We start from the raw sequence: 15,744 nt of genomic DNA, 5'->3' as shown, positions 1-15,744 counted from the left end.
CAGTTTCTGTCAATAAAAAACTGACAACAAAAATGGCTAAAAACTGTTGAAATTTAGGTTAAATCACGTTTGTTTTTCATTCGGTGGGTAGAGAATCCAGAAATTTTACTCAAGAGTAGAAATACTTCATAATAAAAATTACTCAAGTAAAAGTTAAAAGTGTAACGTAGTAAAAATACTCCTAAAAGTTTGTTTTATTAAAAAAAAGTTACTCATGCAAATGGAACTGAATAAATGTAACTAGTTGCTACCCAACAATATCAGACACAATTTTCAATTTTAATCAGAAAACATTCAAATAAAAAAGTGGCATTACTAAATATTTTATCTTTCTTGCTACTGCATTATTATAAGCTTTAATTAGGTAAAGTCAAAGCTAAAATATAGTGTCTATATAGGATTTTGGATTTTCTGTGCCTCACCGCACATCACGAGTCAAACATGAAATACTTGTATTAAATCTTGGTTGTCACCTTTGACCCTAGCGATGGTGTCCTCTCCGTGCTCCGGCTCGTGCTGCGCCGTCTCTCCCTCTGTGCTGTGCTCCACGGAGTGCTGGTACATCCCCGGGTTTCCAGACAGGAGCCGCATGTAGTACTCCTTGCTGTCGTAGCTGATGGCCCGGCGGTACCGCAGCGGCTTCTGGACGAGAACGAGAATCAAACCTGAGAGAGCCGTCCATATTTAGAGGTGGAAACATCAGATACATGCAGGAGTTAGTGATGATTTAATCCACGGCAGATGTATGCCGCATCAGGTTAGAGGAACCTGCAGTTCTGGAAAGACTTAGGGTTAGATCAGGAGCAAATCAAAGCTCTTCCTGTACTAATTTATCCCTCGCTGAAGTTTTTATGAAGTAATTCTGATCCACATATTCACTCCAAAATACATAAAATTCCCAAGTATTTTGGTCTGTTTTTTAGTGCAAACATCTCAGTACAGTTAAAATAAGACAAAACTAACTTATATATAACGTTTCAGCAAGATATAGGAGCTTGTTTTAACAATTCCTCAACATTGATTGAAAAAATACGAGATCCACACCAAGACGTTTCTCCGGTGTTATAAGAGAAATAATCTGCCAGTCTGTTTTAATCAATATGAAGCAATTATTGACTTAAAAGAAGCTCTGATTTTATTATAGTATTTTAATCATACCAAGATATTTGCACTAGAAACTAGACCTAAAATACTTGATAAGATTTTGTGTTTTTGCAGAGTTTTACCAATCTAAAGTTTTCATGGAGTTATTCTGGTCAACTTTACATCTTCACTGCAAATATACAAAATCTTACCAGGCATTTCTGTCTAGTTTCTAGTGTAAACATCCTAGTGTACTTGAAATAAGAGAAAGTTAACTTATAAGTAACTTTTCAGCATGAAATAGGAGCTTGTTTTACTAGAGCCACTGGTAGATTAGTTCACTTACGGGAAAGTGTCTTGTTACAAGTGAAATAAAATAAATTAGTACTTTTTTGTCATTCAATATTGTCAAATTATTAAATTGAAACAATAAAAAGTTGACTTCTTCATCTTACTTCTTCCACTGCAGGAAACAAGATCTTACCAAGTATTCTTTCTCTACTTTCTAGTGCAAATATCTTAAGACAAAACTAACTACCAAGTAACTTTTCAGCAAAAAATAGGAACTTATTTCAAGTCAATAATTCCTTAATACTGATGAAAAAATACTTGTTCCATTGGCACATTATGGTACAAGACATTTTTCCCATGATATAACTGAAATAATCTTTCAATGAAAAAAGTATTTTTTCATCAGTTTTAAGGAATCATTGGCATAAAAAAGCTCCTGTATCTTGTTGAAAAGTGACGTATAAGTTTGTTTTGTCTTAAGATTTTTGCACTAGAAATTAGACCAAAAATACTGCGTAACATTTTGTGTTTTTGGAGAAAAAAGGTAAAAATAACCCTTATAATGTTGATGGGCAGCAATATTCCTCATTACACTCATGGTTGATGTCATAAACTAAGACTTTTTAAATTTTAATAATGCAAGAATGTGCAGAAAGTGAGAGCCGTGGTGCGTAAATACTTGAAGATCCTGGCAGAATCAGTGAATTTGCAGCCCAGCTAAAGCCATGCTGTATTCATTTTCAGCTGCAGATTTAAAACATGCGGCATAAAAACTGACATGTGGGTAATTAGTCTGGACAGGGAGGGCAGGAGGGTACCTGAGCTGAGGGGAAGAGGGGCACCAGAGGTGGGGAGAAAGGCTGGAAAGGTCACAGAAACGAGGTTGAGACTGCCGTAATAAAGCTATGAGTGATGCAACACTTTTTATTTCTGTCTATATGTAAAACACTAAAATAATAATCCACTATATGTATACAAAACATTTTTTTAGAAAATGCTTTTTAAAGACAAAAATTTAAACTCTTCTTGTTCCTTATAGCTGCAGTATGTAACTTTTATAAAGAATATGTTTTATATATTTGTTAGAACTGACACCATGTCATGATAGTTTATGAAGGGTTGTTTTTGGTTGAACCTACCAAAAATAACCAATCAGAGCCAGGAGGCGGGTCTTAGCGTTGTCAATCATGCTCAATCACTGCTAAATGTGTTAAGGACAGAAAAATAACTGGCCTTTACAGGAAATCTGTTTTTGCGCAGTTATCGTTGGCCACGTTAACTAGTTTTAACATTCAGGACATTTTCGGATTGTGATTGACAGCGCTAAGTCCCGCCTCCTGGCTCTCATTGGTTGTTTCTAGTTAGCAATGGGAGAAAAGTGGGGGAACTCGTAAAACTATGCCTTTATTCTGATATTTTGACTTTATTCTTATAATATTGTGACTCTATGTCTAATCTGACTATTCTTGAAATATTTTTACTTTATTCTCTGAATTTTTTCTTTTCTTAGCATAGCAGAAATGCAGCTACTGTTTCAAAATAAAGAATATATTTAAAAAAAAACAAATTAATATGAGGAACATTGAGCATATTCTCAAGTTACACTTTCAGTTTTACAAATAAAAAAATACATAATCTTTTAATAAATCAGCCTCAAACTATTATCACTAGCAGGACTTTGAAATGATTACACAAATATACAGGTCTGCTTATTCTCATCAAAAAGACTCTTTTCTTGTCATTTTAGCATTTTGTCCGCTAATATTATGACTTTACGCTCATAATTTACGACTTAAAAAAACGACGTAGTATTTATATACGGACATCCTGTGAATATTTGTGGGGGTTTTCTATTTGTTGTTATTGTTTCTGCTCAGAATCTTGTTTTGGAAATGATGCTGAAATTGTAAATACAGAAAACAAAACAAAGTTAATAAAAGAAGACAGACATCATGGTAACCATCTTGCCAGCGTTTGTTCTTGACGTGGAGCTGAATACCTGAGCAGAGTTGGTGTTGGTCTCGGTCTCGGGGATGTACGGGTAGTGGATGTAGAACATGTCGTTGCGGACCATCTTCTTCCTCATGCGGCACGGCCCTTCTGTCATCTCCAGGGTGAACTTGTCCAGGTGGGAGCCGATGGGCGGCCCCCAAAGGCCGCGCTCGCGCAGCAGCTCGTACTCGATGGCCGCCCACTCCTCCGTCACGTACTTCAGGGCGTTCTGCTGTCGCTGCCGGACACAAGAGACGAACGGAAACTTTTCAAACATAATCCAGGTAAGTTTTCCAACTTTGCAGATAAAAATACAAACTAAAATTCACTGCTATACATTATTTATTGCTGTTATTAATGATGACTTGTGATTGTATTATTAGGCCTGTCACAATAATCAATTAATCCCATGATAAATTAAAAAGAAGCTCAATAACTTTTCTCTCTTTCTACCAAAAACTGGTCTTCAGTCTCACTTTTTTTTAAGGATAATTTTGTTTAGAGAAATTTCATAATTCATTTTATTTGTTGTTGTCTTCCAGTTCCAGTGATAAATTTAAAGTTTGTTAATCTCTGAGAATGTGTTCTTCCATTATTATGTCATTAGCACTATATAACTTGAAAATGAACTCAAATTTACAATATTATCATTTATCGTGGTTGCTGTGAACGTAGCTGGAATGTGAATCTACGGAAGCCCAGAGGGACATTTTCTCTGCAGCATTTGGTACCTCTTGATGCTCTTTATACTGCATAGCGACGAGGTCCCTAACGACAGCGATGTGGGTGAACATCCACTGGAACGTTTCCTGTTGGCCAGAACAGCAGCCAGTTTCAGCTCAGGAATATTTTCATGTTTATTTATTTACTTATTTTTTTAAAAAGCTACCTGTGCAGACGGACTGTTTTTGTTCAGGCTGTTCTCCTTCTTGTTGCGCCGCACTCCGGTCAGCTTGGACAGGCCGAAGCCACTGCTGACCCGCGACAGCTTGGACTGGGCTGCCGGCGCTGCGGCTTCGCCGCGACTGATGCACTTTTTCTCGTGGGCTGAGAAGAAAAATAATAATGAAACAGCAATCTGTGATAATTTACAGGGTTCCAAAAGCCACTTGAAAAAGCTGCTGAAAGTCAACATGCAACAACTGAGCCTGAAATCACAAATTATGTTCCTTCATTGTAATCTTTATACATCCTAAAAATCATGCAGCAGATCGCTCACGTTCAGTTCTTACACTGGCTTTTTGGGGGTTAAGGTTAAGTTATTCAAGTCCATCCATTCATCCTTGCATCCCTTCTTTTGTCCTTTTTTTCTTCATTTGTTCTTCTTTCTTTCCTCATTTCCTTGCTCCCTTTCTTAATTATTTTATTCCTCTGTCCATTGTTTTTTCTTCCTCCTTCCTTCCTCTGTTAATTCTTCCTTCCTCCCTTCACTTTTGTCCTTTCTTCTGCTCTCTCTTCTTTTTTAAAAAACTACCAGTTCCAATGGTAGATTATTTCTCTTATAAAATGTTGTGTTATAAGTGAATTTATCCACCAATGGAATTAGTTCTTTTTCATTAAAAATACTTATAAGTTAGTTTTGTCTTATTTAGAGTGTCCTAGGACATTTGCTCTGGAAACTAAACCAAAACACTGGGTAGGACTTTGCATCTTTTGCAGTGCATGTTTCCGTCTGCCATGTTTTTGCCGTGTTTTCACTCACCCAGGTGGTTCTGCCAGCTCTTCAGGGCCGGTTCCTCCAGAGCGGGCCGGGCCGTGCTGATGTCCACGTGTCCTCTGTCGTTGCAGGGCAGAGACACTTTGAATATGTCCTCCAGCATCTGCCGCTTGCTATGCATCAGCTCCGTCCAGACGCGGTTCACGGCCTTCAGCAGCAGCTGTCGTCCTGCACAAGAGGAACAATTTTTATTTCTAATGCGAGAAAACCATGAAAGAAACTTCAGATCAATTAAAAAATGTTTGTGCGTCTTCATTAGATCTTTTTAGAAGGAGAAATCTCTCCATCGGAGTTCCATGTCTCACCCTCGCTGACGTCATGGCTGTGCGTCGAGTCGGTTTCGTTCTCCGCCGGCATCATGACGTGCCAGGTGGTCATCCTGGCCTCCGCCTCCAGACCGAAGCCCTCCACACTGCTGCAGATACAAACAGGGAGGGAAAGTTTACTGCAGAACTACTCTGCAAATAAATTTATACTCTACATACATTCTATAAAGTCAGAGTTCTGATATTAAAGCCAGAATTCTGAGAAAAAAAGATCAAATTTCTGAATTTAAAGTCAAATTTCAGAATTTAAAGTTAGCTTTTTGAACAGAAAAACGTGTTTCAGATCAAATTTAGTCATGCCGATGTGTTGCGTCTTTAAATATTTGAAAGGTGCTGCATTAGCGTTATTCACATAAATCTGTATATATTCAACAATCTTTGTTCCACATTCAGACTTAAACACATCACAGAACGTCCAATGTTAATTTTTTCCCCAAAACAACAACCAATAAATAAAAAATAATTTTTATTTTTTGCAGTCGTGGCTTTCCGTACCTCCCGCTATGCAGGCAGATGAAGCAGTGAGCCAGACAGGCCACAAAGTCCTGGTCGTGGTTTCCGGGCCCCAGCACCAGATTGCGGTTGACGGTCAGGACCCGCAGGGCGTCTAACAGCGCCACCTGCTGGGCCACCGTCTTGTGGGGTCGACAGAGCTGGTAGAGCACGGTCCGGTTCAGGCAGTGGTAGATGGTGTCGAGAGAGAGACCCTGGGACCGCCTCTTGGACTGGAACCAGAGGGAAAACGTGTTATAATCCTGCGGTCAGCATGGGAATAAAGCTGCAGGAAGAAGATTGGTTTGTACTTTAATTACCCAACAACCCAGTTAGAGTTTAACTGTGAACACGTTCTTGTTATGCAAATACTAAAATAACTTTTTGACTGCTACCATGTTAAATTTATAAAACTCAGATGAGCTCTATGGCTTGGGTCATTTTTTCTAAATAATCTCCTAATCTCATCCATTGCACAACAATCAAAAAGTTTTGCTCTATTTTTTTTTTTTTTTTCTCAACTTAAAACATTTTTTCACATCCATTAGATGTAGGTCTGCTACAAACAATTATTTTAGTAATTGATCATATGATTGATTATTCTAATAATTTTTTAGATTAAAAATGAGCATATTCCACAGATTTTATTTAATAATTAAGTCTTTTTTGTATAATAATAAAAATATGTTAAAAGATGCAAATAAACAAATAATTAAATTAACTTTTGAAATAAGAAAATAAATATTTTATTACCTTTATTGTGCCAATGCCACAAAAATGCATTTGTGGCAAAGGATACATCTGTCACATTTTAATGTTAATTTCATTAATGTTAATGAAATTAACATTAATGAAATGACATTCAGTAATTTAACATTACTGAATGTTAAATCTGCATTTCTTTTTTGTAGTGAATTTCTGAATTAATTGACAATATTTTAAATACAACTAATTTTTCAGTCCTAATTAGATGTAAACTAGATATCTATATATATATATATGGAGCTTTATATCTAAAAATATAGATACTAAAATCCCCAACTGTCTGACAAAGTGCCCCTAAATGCTTCAGCATTAATGTAATTTTGCTCATTTCAAGGTAAAATTGGCAGATATGGTTCCCATCTCCATGCATGCTGCTCCTCTAATCACATTCTGCAGATGGACTGGCTCCATTAACTGGAAAAAAGATTCAATTATTCAGCTCAGGCAGCTCACAAACCCGGTTGCTCATAAAACGTTGCAACATTATAGAAGTAATAATTTATTTTAAAAAAAGAGCAGATTTTGGTTGTACCTGTCCAATCAGCTGCACGATGAAGTCCACCACCAGCTTGGAGTCCTTGTTGAACATTCCCTGCCACAGCTTGTCCACGACTCTCTGGGTGAAGTAGAAGACGTTGTTGACCAGGATCTGATAACTGCCGCCGGTGCTGAGCGGCAGAGAGGCGTCTTCACCTGGACGGAGATGCACAGAAGAGCATACCTGTCAAGTCTCCCGTCTTGGCCAGAAAATTATATATTATATAAAAGTTACTTGTAAGTTAGCTTAGTCAGATTTCAAGTGTAATAAGACATTTGCACCAGAAATTAGACCAAAAATATTTGGTACAATTTGTGAATGAAGGATTCACTGAAACAGAAGCTGCTATGCGGTTCTAGAAAGTGTAATTTGCTGCTTGTGGTCCATCTATAAAGCTTCATAAAGAGCTGAGGAATGCTCAGCGCCGCCTTACGTCCCTCCGGAGCCTCTTGCTAATTGAATTGTGTTGATTTTCTATAATTAAATCCCTGAGCTGAAAGCACAAAACTGTGATTGGGAGACAAATTAACAGAATGCCTTCTTTTCCTCACTAAATGTCGACTGGTTAAAATCTGCTGACAACTGGACTTTGCACTGCAAAAACACAAAATCTTACCAAGTATTTTTGGTGTAGCATCTAGTGCAAATACATAAGTACACTTGAAATAAGACAAAGCTAACCTACAAGTAACTTTATTTTAAAAAGTACTACTTCCATTGGCAGATAAATTCACTTATAACAATTAATTTCCCCATGTAAAAAGTTAATCTATCAGCCACTGATGCTAGTAGTTTTTAAAAAAATCAATATTAAGGAATTATTTACTTAAAACAAGCTCCTATTTATTGCTGAAAAGTTACTTGCAAGTTAAGTTTTATCTTATTCAAAATGCACTAGAAACTAGACCAAAATTACTTGGTGAGATTTTGTGTTGCTGCAGTGTGGGAAGTGTTTCAGACTTTGCTCTGACCTAGAAGGACGTCTGCAGCCAGAAGATGCTCCATGACGCCGTCCATGATGCTGGACTGAAACTCCTTCTGCTGGGTTCTGGTGGAGCGATCCGGGGAGGCCTGCAGTTCAAAACACAAACAGGATCAGAAGACGATCCAAACTTATAACCGGAGGTCATTATCGGAGGTGTAGGCAGCTCCCAGTACCTCCAGCAGCATGTCTATGATGGGCGTCTGCTTGCTGGCGGGGGTCATGCACATGTTGTCCATGATCAGGACCCTCATGAAGTCGAAGACATATTTTTTGGCGGGGTGGTTCGTCAGGGAGGTTTTGGACCCCACGTTGCAGTATTCAGACTGGCTGCGGTTCATACCGGTGTCCCCGGCGAAGGCCTTGAACTCTTCGGTGGGAGAACCGGCTTCGTCGTCCAAATCGCTCACCTGAAGGCGATAAAAGGGACACAATTAGTCTATTCAGCTGTATCGCGATTAAAAAATACAACTCTCATTCACCCAGTTCTCAATTTCACCTGTTTTTTGACATTTTAAGATGCAACATTTTCAATACAAACATAGAGAGATTACTTAAAATTGAATACTGTTGATACAAAAATAAAAATCATTAAACGAACAAACAAAACCAGCTAACATCAAAATAACAGTGGACCAAGTGTTATGCCTTGGGTAACCCCACAGGTTAAAGAAGCCTTTGATACATATCTTGAAACTGCTGGTTTGAAACCGCCTCAACGAAAGATTTTAATCTTTGAATCTCCAAGATGGATCATCTGATTGTCTCAAGAACACAATTTCAAGCCATCAGCAAAAGAAAAACTACTAGTAAAAAGAAACAACAAATAAACTACATTGAAAACATCAAGTGGGAAAATAATTTAAACAAATAAACAAAAACAGTTTAGGGGAGTGCATAAGATCAAAATAACAGTGAGCCAAGTATTAAACCCTGTGGAACGCCACAGATTAAAAAGACTTCAATATTTAAATATTTTTTTTAGTGAGAAACTTTAAGAATCACTGAGAAATCTTGAAACTGCAACTCAGAGACTCAAATCTTTTAATCTCCAAGATGGATTATCTGATTACTTAAAGTAAATGATTTCAAGCCTTCAGTAAAAGAGAAACTCCTAATTCAGTCAAGTCATGTTTGTCTCACTGTGCAGAGCTCCACACACTCACCATCTCAGAGTATGGCCTGATGTTAAAGGGGAAGACCGTGGCCGCCAGGGCGCAGAGGAACTCCGGGCTGTGCCACATCGGGGCGAGGTCGGCCACGTTGTGGTAAAGGTACCTAAAGAACTGCATGAGGGTAACCGGGTACTCCCGGAGCCAGGAGCCTTCCTCCTCAGACTGCCAGGGCTGCAGGGAAACATGTCAAATATTAAATATCCACTCAAGTGTTTAACTTGTGTCGATTTCCTTCTTTCCTTAAAACTGATTGAAAATGTGATTTCTGACCAGATTGAGCATGCTGCGCAGCATGGCCAGCAGCAGGAAGGCGGCCTCGGTGCAAACGCTGTGGATGGAGCCGACCACCGCCCCACTGGAGGCCGGCATCCCGAAGATAAACGTCCAGATGGAATCCAGGTCAAACTGAGAGTGAAAACACACAAACCACAAATTAAACTCAAACTGTCACACTTAATTTGAAAAAAGCATTACGAGTATATCTTACATAGGGGCAAATCGTCCCCGATTTCCTTAATTTAGGTGAACTTTGTATGAATATTTAGAGAATTTTCAGGCCAAAAATTAGAATCGGGAGGTCAGGTTTTTTAAAATCAACAAAAATTGCAGTGAGCGCACTCCTAGATATAGCAGTTATTTTAGTTTTAGCTGATGGGTAACCATCAGCCTACCACTCTTCTTTTTCAAGACAGATAACTTGCAACTGAACGCTGCTTGTACAAAAACAGTAAAAAGTGTCATTAAAAGCTCAAATAAACCCATTTCTCAATCACATAATATCAAAAATAATAATGGGCCAAGTATTAAATATTGAGGAACCACACAAGTTAAAGAAGCCTTTACAAAAGGATTTTTTTTAATTATTGTGTATTTTTATTTCTACTTTATTACTATTTGTTCTTCTTGATTGGAATGTGATGTGATGTCTTCTAGTTTTACCAAGAAACATAATTTTGATTCCTCGTATGTCTTGTATGGCAATAACTTTGACAAAATAGGTTGTTTTTTTTCTTTTTTTTAACAGAAAATCGTTTTTAAATAAGAAGAAAACTAGTCCACTGTAGAGCTAGGAATACTAACGGATGATTAGCTTTCCCTAGAAAGGCTAGTTCATTTGAATATTTTTAGTAGTACTCATCAGAGTAAAGTAAAAGAAAAGGGGCATACTAACATGTACCTGCAGGCTGTCTGGCAGCTCAATGACAGGCTGCTGCAGGAAGAGAGCCATAAGCAGGAAGTAGAGCTCAGGAACATTCGTGTGTTTTGGCAGCAGCGTCTGCAGAACAGGGAACCCTGGGAAATGGCAGGCATCCTTGTTGATCTCTCGCACTGTGGACCGTCCACCGGCACTTCGGCCGACGTTGAAGCCTAGAGATGAATGTGGGAAGCAGAACGAGGAGTGAATAAAGCTGGGAGGCTGATGCACCTGCAGGGAGATCTAAACTGGACTTCTGCACCTGGTTTGGGGTTCAGAGGAGCTAAAATATTTCAGCTACAACTCCAAATCAGAACAAAACTAAGGGGTTCCTTTCAGCACACATTCGGTATAAGTGGGGAAGTTCTGAAAGCAGAACCAATGGTTCTCAACCTGTGAATCACTCAGTTGATTTAGTTTGCATTCTCAGGTATTTAAAGGGGCAGTATCATGTAAAAGTGACTTTTTTGAGCTTTTCATCATCTTATGATGTTATTTCCAAATAAAAACAAACCTGGAATGTTGCTATGATTCTGTCATGCATGACTGAGAAATCCTTTAATCTCCACGGCAACCATTCAGCTGCTAAACACCTAGCCCCGCCTTCCAGGACGAAGCTCCTCCTTCGAGCAGCAGCTTTCAATCTCACAAGCTTGCAACTCACAGAACAACTCCTCCACTTGGCTCCTACAGACTATCCACAAGCAATTAGCAAACACCTGATGGAACTGCGCATCTACTGAACTCACAGCTGTTTCTTAGAGTAACCCTGGTAAAAACATTGTTCAAGGGCTAATAGAGGAGCAAGGCTAAGATGACTTACTGAAGGCAGTGCCTCAAAAAGAGCAGAAACTTCTTAAAGAGACAGAGGCCCAATTTAAAGATGTTAAATTACAATGTCAAATTTATTTTAAGTAATATTTGATATATATATATATATATAGCATTTTTATAACAACTGAAGGTAACATAGTTAATTGACTGTGTTGTAAACCGGCACTGCATGGAAAACACGTAACACTGCCCCTTTAAAGTATTTTGGGAGGGTTTCTGAAACTAGGGTAGGTTGAAAACCACTGAGCTCAGGAGGAATTATGATTTCTGCAGCGGGGGGAACAGGAAGGCGAATAACAAGAAAACAAACCCTTGGCTGTGCGGCGCACAAACTGAGCAGCTTTCTGTTTACTGAACGAAGGCCAGCTCCGACGAAAAGCGTTGGCAGAGTGCGGAGAGTCGTCTGCTGAGCCATGTTACAACATACAGGGTTTTACGCTATACATCAAACCTCTGCCTGTTCATGCAACAAAACCACCTAACTTTAACTAAACTGAGGTTTGGATCTGCGTTGAAGTTTGATTTGTGCGGTGAAAAGGCGCTTTGCGCTCACCCAGGACCGTGCCGATCTTATTGGTCAGGACGGAGTCGGTGTGATCCAGCCAGCCGCCTCCACTCAAGCCCTCCCTGAAGCGGTTCAGGATGGGCTGGTTGGACAGCAGCACCACCAGGATCCGCAGCGCCGCCGTCACCGTGGTCGAGTGCAGATGCTCCTCCATGAACATCAGCAGCCAGTCGAAGCCCAGCGTTCGCACAAATTCCTCGCATGCCCTGCAGAAGCAAAGAGAGTTAAATAAACCGTAAAGAACAAACCTCTGTGCTTCTTGGACAAGCTGTTCAATCAATCAGTAGTGTTTATTTGTGTAGCATATTTCAAAAAACAGAAAAATACAAAGTAATAATAAAACATCAGTCAGCAATAGAGAAAACCGGTAAAGAATACATTTTGATGACAGCATCATCAAAACACATCTAATATGTTGGTCAATATTTCATGTCCAGGTTGTTGCACTGTAAAATCTTACCAAGTAATTTTTGTCTACTTTCTAATGCAAATATTTTAGTCCACCTGAAATTAAACAAAACTAACTTACATGTAACTTTTCAGCAAGGTAAAGGAGCTTGTTTTACGTTAGTAATTAATTTATATTGATTAAAAAAGTACTGGTTCCGTTGGCCGATTGTGTTCGACTAATCATTTATAGCAAAGGGTGAAAAATACTTTAAATAGAAAATACAGCCTTTTGTGGTTAAAATCATTACAGCATAGGGCTGATTTTTTTCAATTAACTGTTTAATAATTGCATAACCAAAGGTGCTTAATAGAATATTTTATTTATGCAAAATTTTAATCAGGCGAAGCTAAAACGATGCCACTCAGAGTTTCAGGAAGAAAATATTAACAGACAAAGATCTCTTTTTATCTTAAATAGACAATGTATAAATTTTTAGGATCGTTTTGGCTTAATTAATGTTTTGGAATGTTATATTGTTTCAGCAAATTGTCTATTTTAGAGTCTGTATACTCTAGGTTATTATTTATCAATTAGTAAGTAAATTGACTATAATCGATTCATTAATCATTACAGCCAAAATTTAATTGTTGGAATGTATGTTCTTTCACTTCATGCATATTCAGGAGAAAAATGGCGTCTTACTGGACGTTGACTGTGCACTTCTCCTTCGTAGTGAAAAGCAGCTTAAGCAAATTGTCCAAAAGTCGATTCCTCAGCAAGATCAGACTGGCTGACAGGAGGCCGCCGAAATCGTCGTCGTTACCTGCAAACAGAACAACGTTTCCAGAAGTCACATCCAAAGGTTCTCCATTTATTTCCAGATCATTCATTACAGAAATGCTGCAGGGAAATAAATTCAATAATAATCACCTCCATCAATCTTCTCCTCGTTGTTGATTTCCATGACAACAAACTTCTCACACACAGCGAAAGTGGGGAGAGTCGAGGAGATGAACTGGCCAAACCTGGGAGGCAGAAAAACAAACTTTCTTTTTCTCATTCTTTACTAGTAACTTCACATTCTACATATTTTAAAAGAACTGCTGTATAAATTAAGAAAGCTGATCTAATGTGAACAAATCAACACACAATTTTGTGCCGTAAAAAATGAGATCATGAAAAATCATTTAAATTTGTTTTCCAGCGTGATTGTGATGTATTTTCAGCTCAACTCGACGGTAACAAAGCAAATCTGCTACAGGGGAACTGATGAAGCTACCTGGTTAAATATGTAGAAAACATAAAGCCTGAAACTCATATTTTTGCTTCAGATCCCTCCAAAAACACTTATAACTGCCTATTTCAATAGTTCAAACACCAAATATACTTTACTATCCATTAATACGCACTGTGTAAACCATATAAGCACTACTGCAGAAGCTAACATCTAGCTTACAGCCAATCAGGATCAGTGCTGCCGTGTGTGTGTGTGTGTGTGCGTGTGTGTGCGTGCGTGTGTTCACCTGAGCAGGTCGTATGGGTTGGGAAAGCCTTGCAGCAGCAGGCTGAGGACGTTGCTAATGGCCGCCACTGTTGGCTGCGACAGCGACGTGTCGCGCAGCGTCAGCAGCAACCTGGGGATCAGCTGAAACTCCCGCAGCAGTTTAGAGTTTTTTGCTGCTTCACTGTTTGAGCAAAACCAAGTTTATTTTATTTTCAGACAAGAAAGCAAACAAACAAACAAAAAAGTTAAAAAGCAGAATTTTATTTTAAGAAATTTTTAAAAATGTTTGATTCTTGCCTGGACTCTGTCAGCAGCTCATTAAAATGCTCAAAGAGAGACAAGTGGAGTTCATAGGGGGCATGAAGCCAAACCTGAGGGGCAGAAAGACAACACTGTAAAACCTAGTTACTTCTCCTTACTTAAAAAAATAGATGCAACCTCTATTTAGTTTTTATTAAATAAACCGATTGAGTAACAATAACTTGTGCAATTTAAGTGAGCGTAAATTAAGTTAATTTAATAAATCTGAGTATGTTGTAATTACTTAATTATTTTTTATATAAAAAATAAGCATTTTGTATTAATAAAAGCTTTGTTGTTGTTTTCTATTAAAAAAATCTTGTATAACACTTTTTCTACAGAAAAAGCTTTATAACCATTTGTATAAACTTTTTTATACAAAGTCATGAAGACTTTGTATAAAAACGTTGAGACAATTTTTTTATATTTTTTATACAAATAAAATGTTGCATAATCAATTTATACAAAAAAATTAAGCTTTTTTACATTAAACATGGTTTAGTTACTTGCTAGTGCAGGTGGCACATGAGTTTGAATTAACCAAGTAAATTCTTTTGATATTTTTACCGCAAAGACCCTCCATTTATTTAAATCAAGTGCTTATTACAGTTACGTAAAAAAATTATAATAATAAATCCATTTAATTTATTCAACTATAGTCAACATTGTAATTTACTAACCCCCCCCCCTCCAAAAAAAGAATCACTGGACTCAGTTTAATAGTGACCAAGCCTTGACCAAAGTCAATATATATTCACTCATTTTTAAGAAAAATGAAATACAATATTACAATTTACAATTTTTGCCAAGTCTGTTATCATAAACGTTTGCCACCCCACAATCAGCTGAGTAAAACATTTCAGTGTAAGAATTAAGAGATAAAAGCTCCTCAAAGCAAATCTTCTCACCTCAAAGTCACACAGTAAGTCCTGAAAAGCAGTGGAGTTGGGAATGATGGAGGTTTCGTGGCCGCTGTCCACCGTTCCCACCAGAGAGAAGGTGAGGTGCAGGATGTGGCTGTTGAGCAGTGAGCGCTTCTTCTTTAGCAGCATAGCTAGCAGCTAAAGGGGAAAAAACTAAATGAATCCAGTCTTTAAATTAGTTCTTTAAGTTTAAAGAAGTCTGTGTCTTCACTGTATGATGGATTCCAATAAAAAAATGCTGTAATAGCAATGACATACCAGTTGGGGGCAACATATTTCACAACAAAAATTCAAAAGAAGAAAATGAGCCCGGCTAAAGCAAGGCATGGTTAAGATTATTCTAAGATCGCCGTAACCAATAAACCAATGAATCAAATGATAAATTAAAATAAGCTTAATAATTTCCATTTGCAGGATTTATGGTTTTTCTCTCGTTCTACCAAATATTGGATGATAAAATTCTTGAGTCTGGTGCTTTGGTCTCAACTAGACACTTTTTGAATGATATTTTTGTTTACAGATACCCTAGGAACTATTTTATATCTTTGGTTGTCTTGTTTATTTACTTTAGATATTTAAAATGTCTTCCAGTTGCAGTTTTAAATATATATATATATATATATATATATATATATATATATATATATATATATATATATATATATATATAT

The 15,744-nt window shown here is 37.7% G+C and overlaps 1 protein-coding gene across 6 annotated transcripts in view; it reads right to left on the bottom strand.

The window, feature by feature from the left end:
- wdfy3 (WD repeat and FYVE domain containing 3) overlaps positions 1-15,744 on the bottom strand; it is a 92,720-nt gene that overhangs the window by 17,491 nt on the left and 59,485 nt on the right. For 4 of the 6 annotated variants that reach the window (XM_044110928.1, XM_044110923.1, XM_044110924.1 and 1 more), the window contains 20 exons: positions 15,059-15,211; positions 14,148-14,221; positions 13,870-14,031; positions 13,277-13,371; positions 13,049-13,169; positions 11,944-12,161; positions 10,533-10,729; positions 9,632-9,766; positions 9,353-9,532; positions 8,363-8,596; positions 8,176-8,275; positions 7,199-7,359; positions 5,905-6,134; positions 5,389-5,498; positions 5,069-5,251; positions 4,256-4,413; positions 4,098-4,175; positions 3,374-3,604; positions 2,193-2,234; positions 474-642 (listed from right to left, as the gene is read on the bottom strand). In XM_044110928.1, the coding sequence (XP_043966863.1) occupies positions 474-642; positions 2,193-2,234; positions 3,374-3,604; positions 4,098-4,175; positions 4,256-4,413; positions 5,069-5,251; positions 5,389-5,498; positions 5,905-6,134; positions 7,199-7,359; positions 8,176-8,275; positions 8,363-8,596; positions 9,353-9,532; positions 9,632-9,766; positions 10,533-10,729; positions 11,944-12,161; positions 13,049-13,169; positions 13,277-13,371; positions 13,870-14,031; positions 14,148-14,221; positions 15,059-15,211 (3,031 nt within the window). The remainder of the gene's footprint in view (positions 1-473; positions 643-2,192; positions 2,235-3,373; positions 3,605-4,097; positions 4,176-4,255; positions 4,414-5,068; positions 5,252-5,388; positions 5,499-5,904; positions 6,135-7,198; positions 7,360-8,175; positions 8,276-8,362; positions 8,597-9,352; positions 9,533-9,631; positions 9,767-10,532; positions 10,730-11,943; positions 12,162-13,048; positions 13,170-13,276; positions 13,372-13,869; positions 14,032-14,147; positions 14,222-15,058; positions 15,212-15,744) is intronic. The other 2 variants (XM_044110925.1, XM_044110926.1) reach the window with 2 other exon arrangements.

Source organism: Gambusia affinis, linkage group LG03 (genome assembly GCF_019740435.1).
Source record: "Gambusia affinis linkage group LG03, SWU_Gaff_1.0, whole genome shotgun sequence".
Taxonomy (NCBI): domain Eukaryota; kingdom Metazoa; phylum Chordata; class Actinopteri; order Cyprinodontiformes; family Poeciliidae; genus Gambusia; species Gambusia affinis.
Note: the sequence above shows the minus strand (reverse complement) of the source record. Positions and strands in the feature narration are given on the sequence as shown.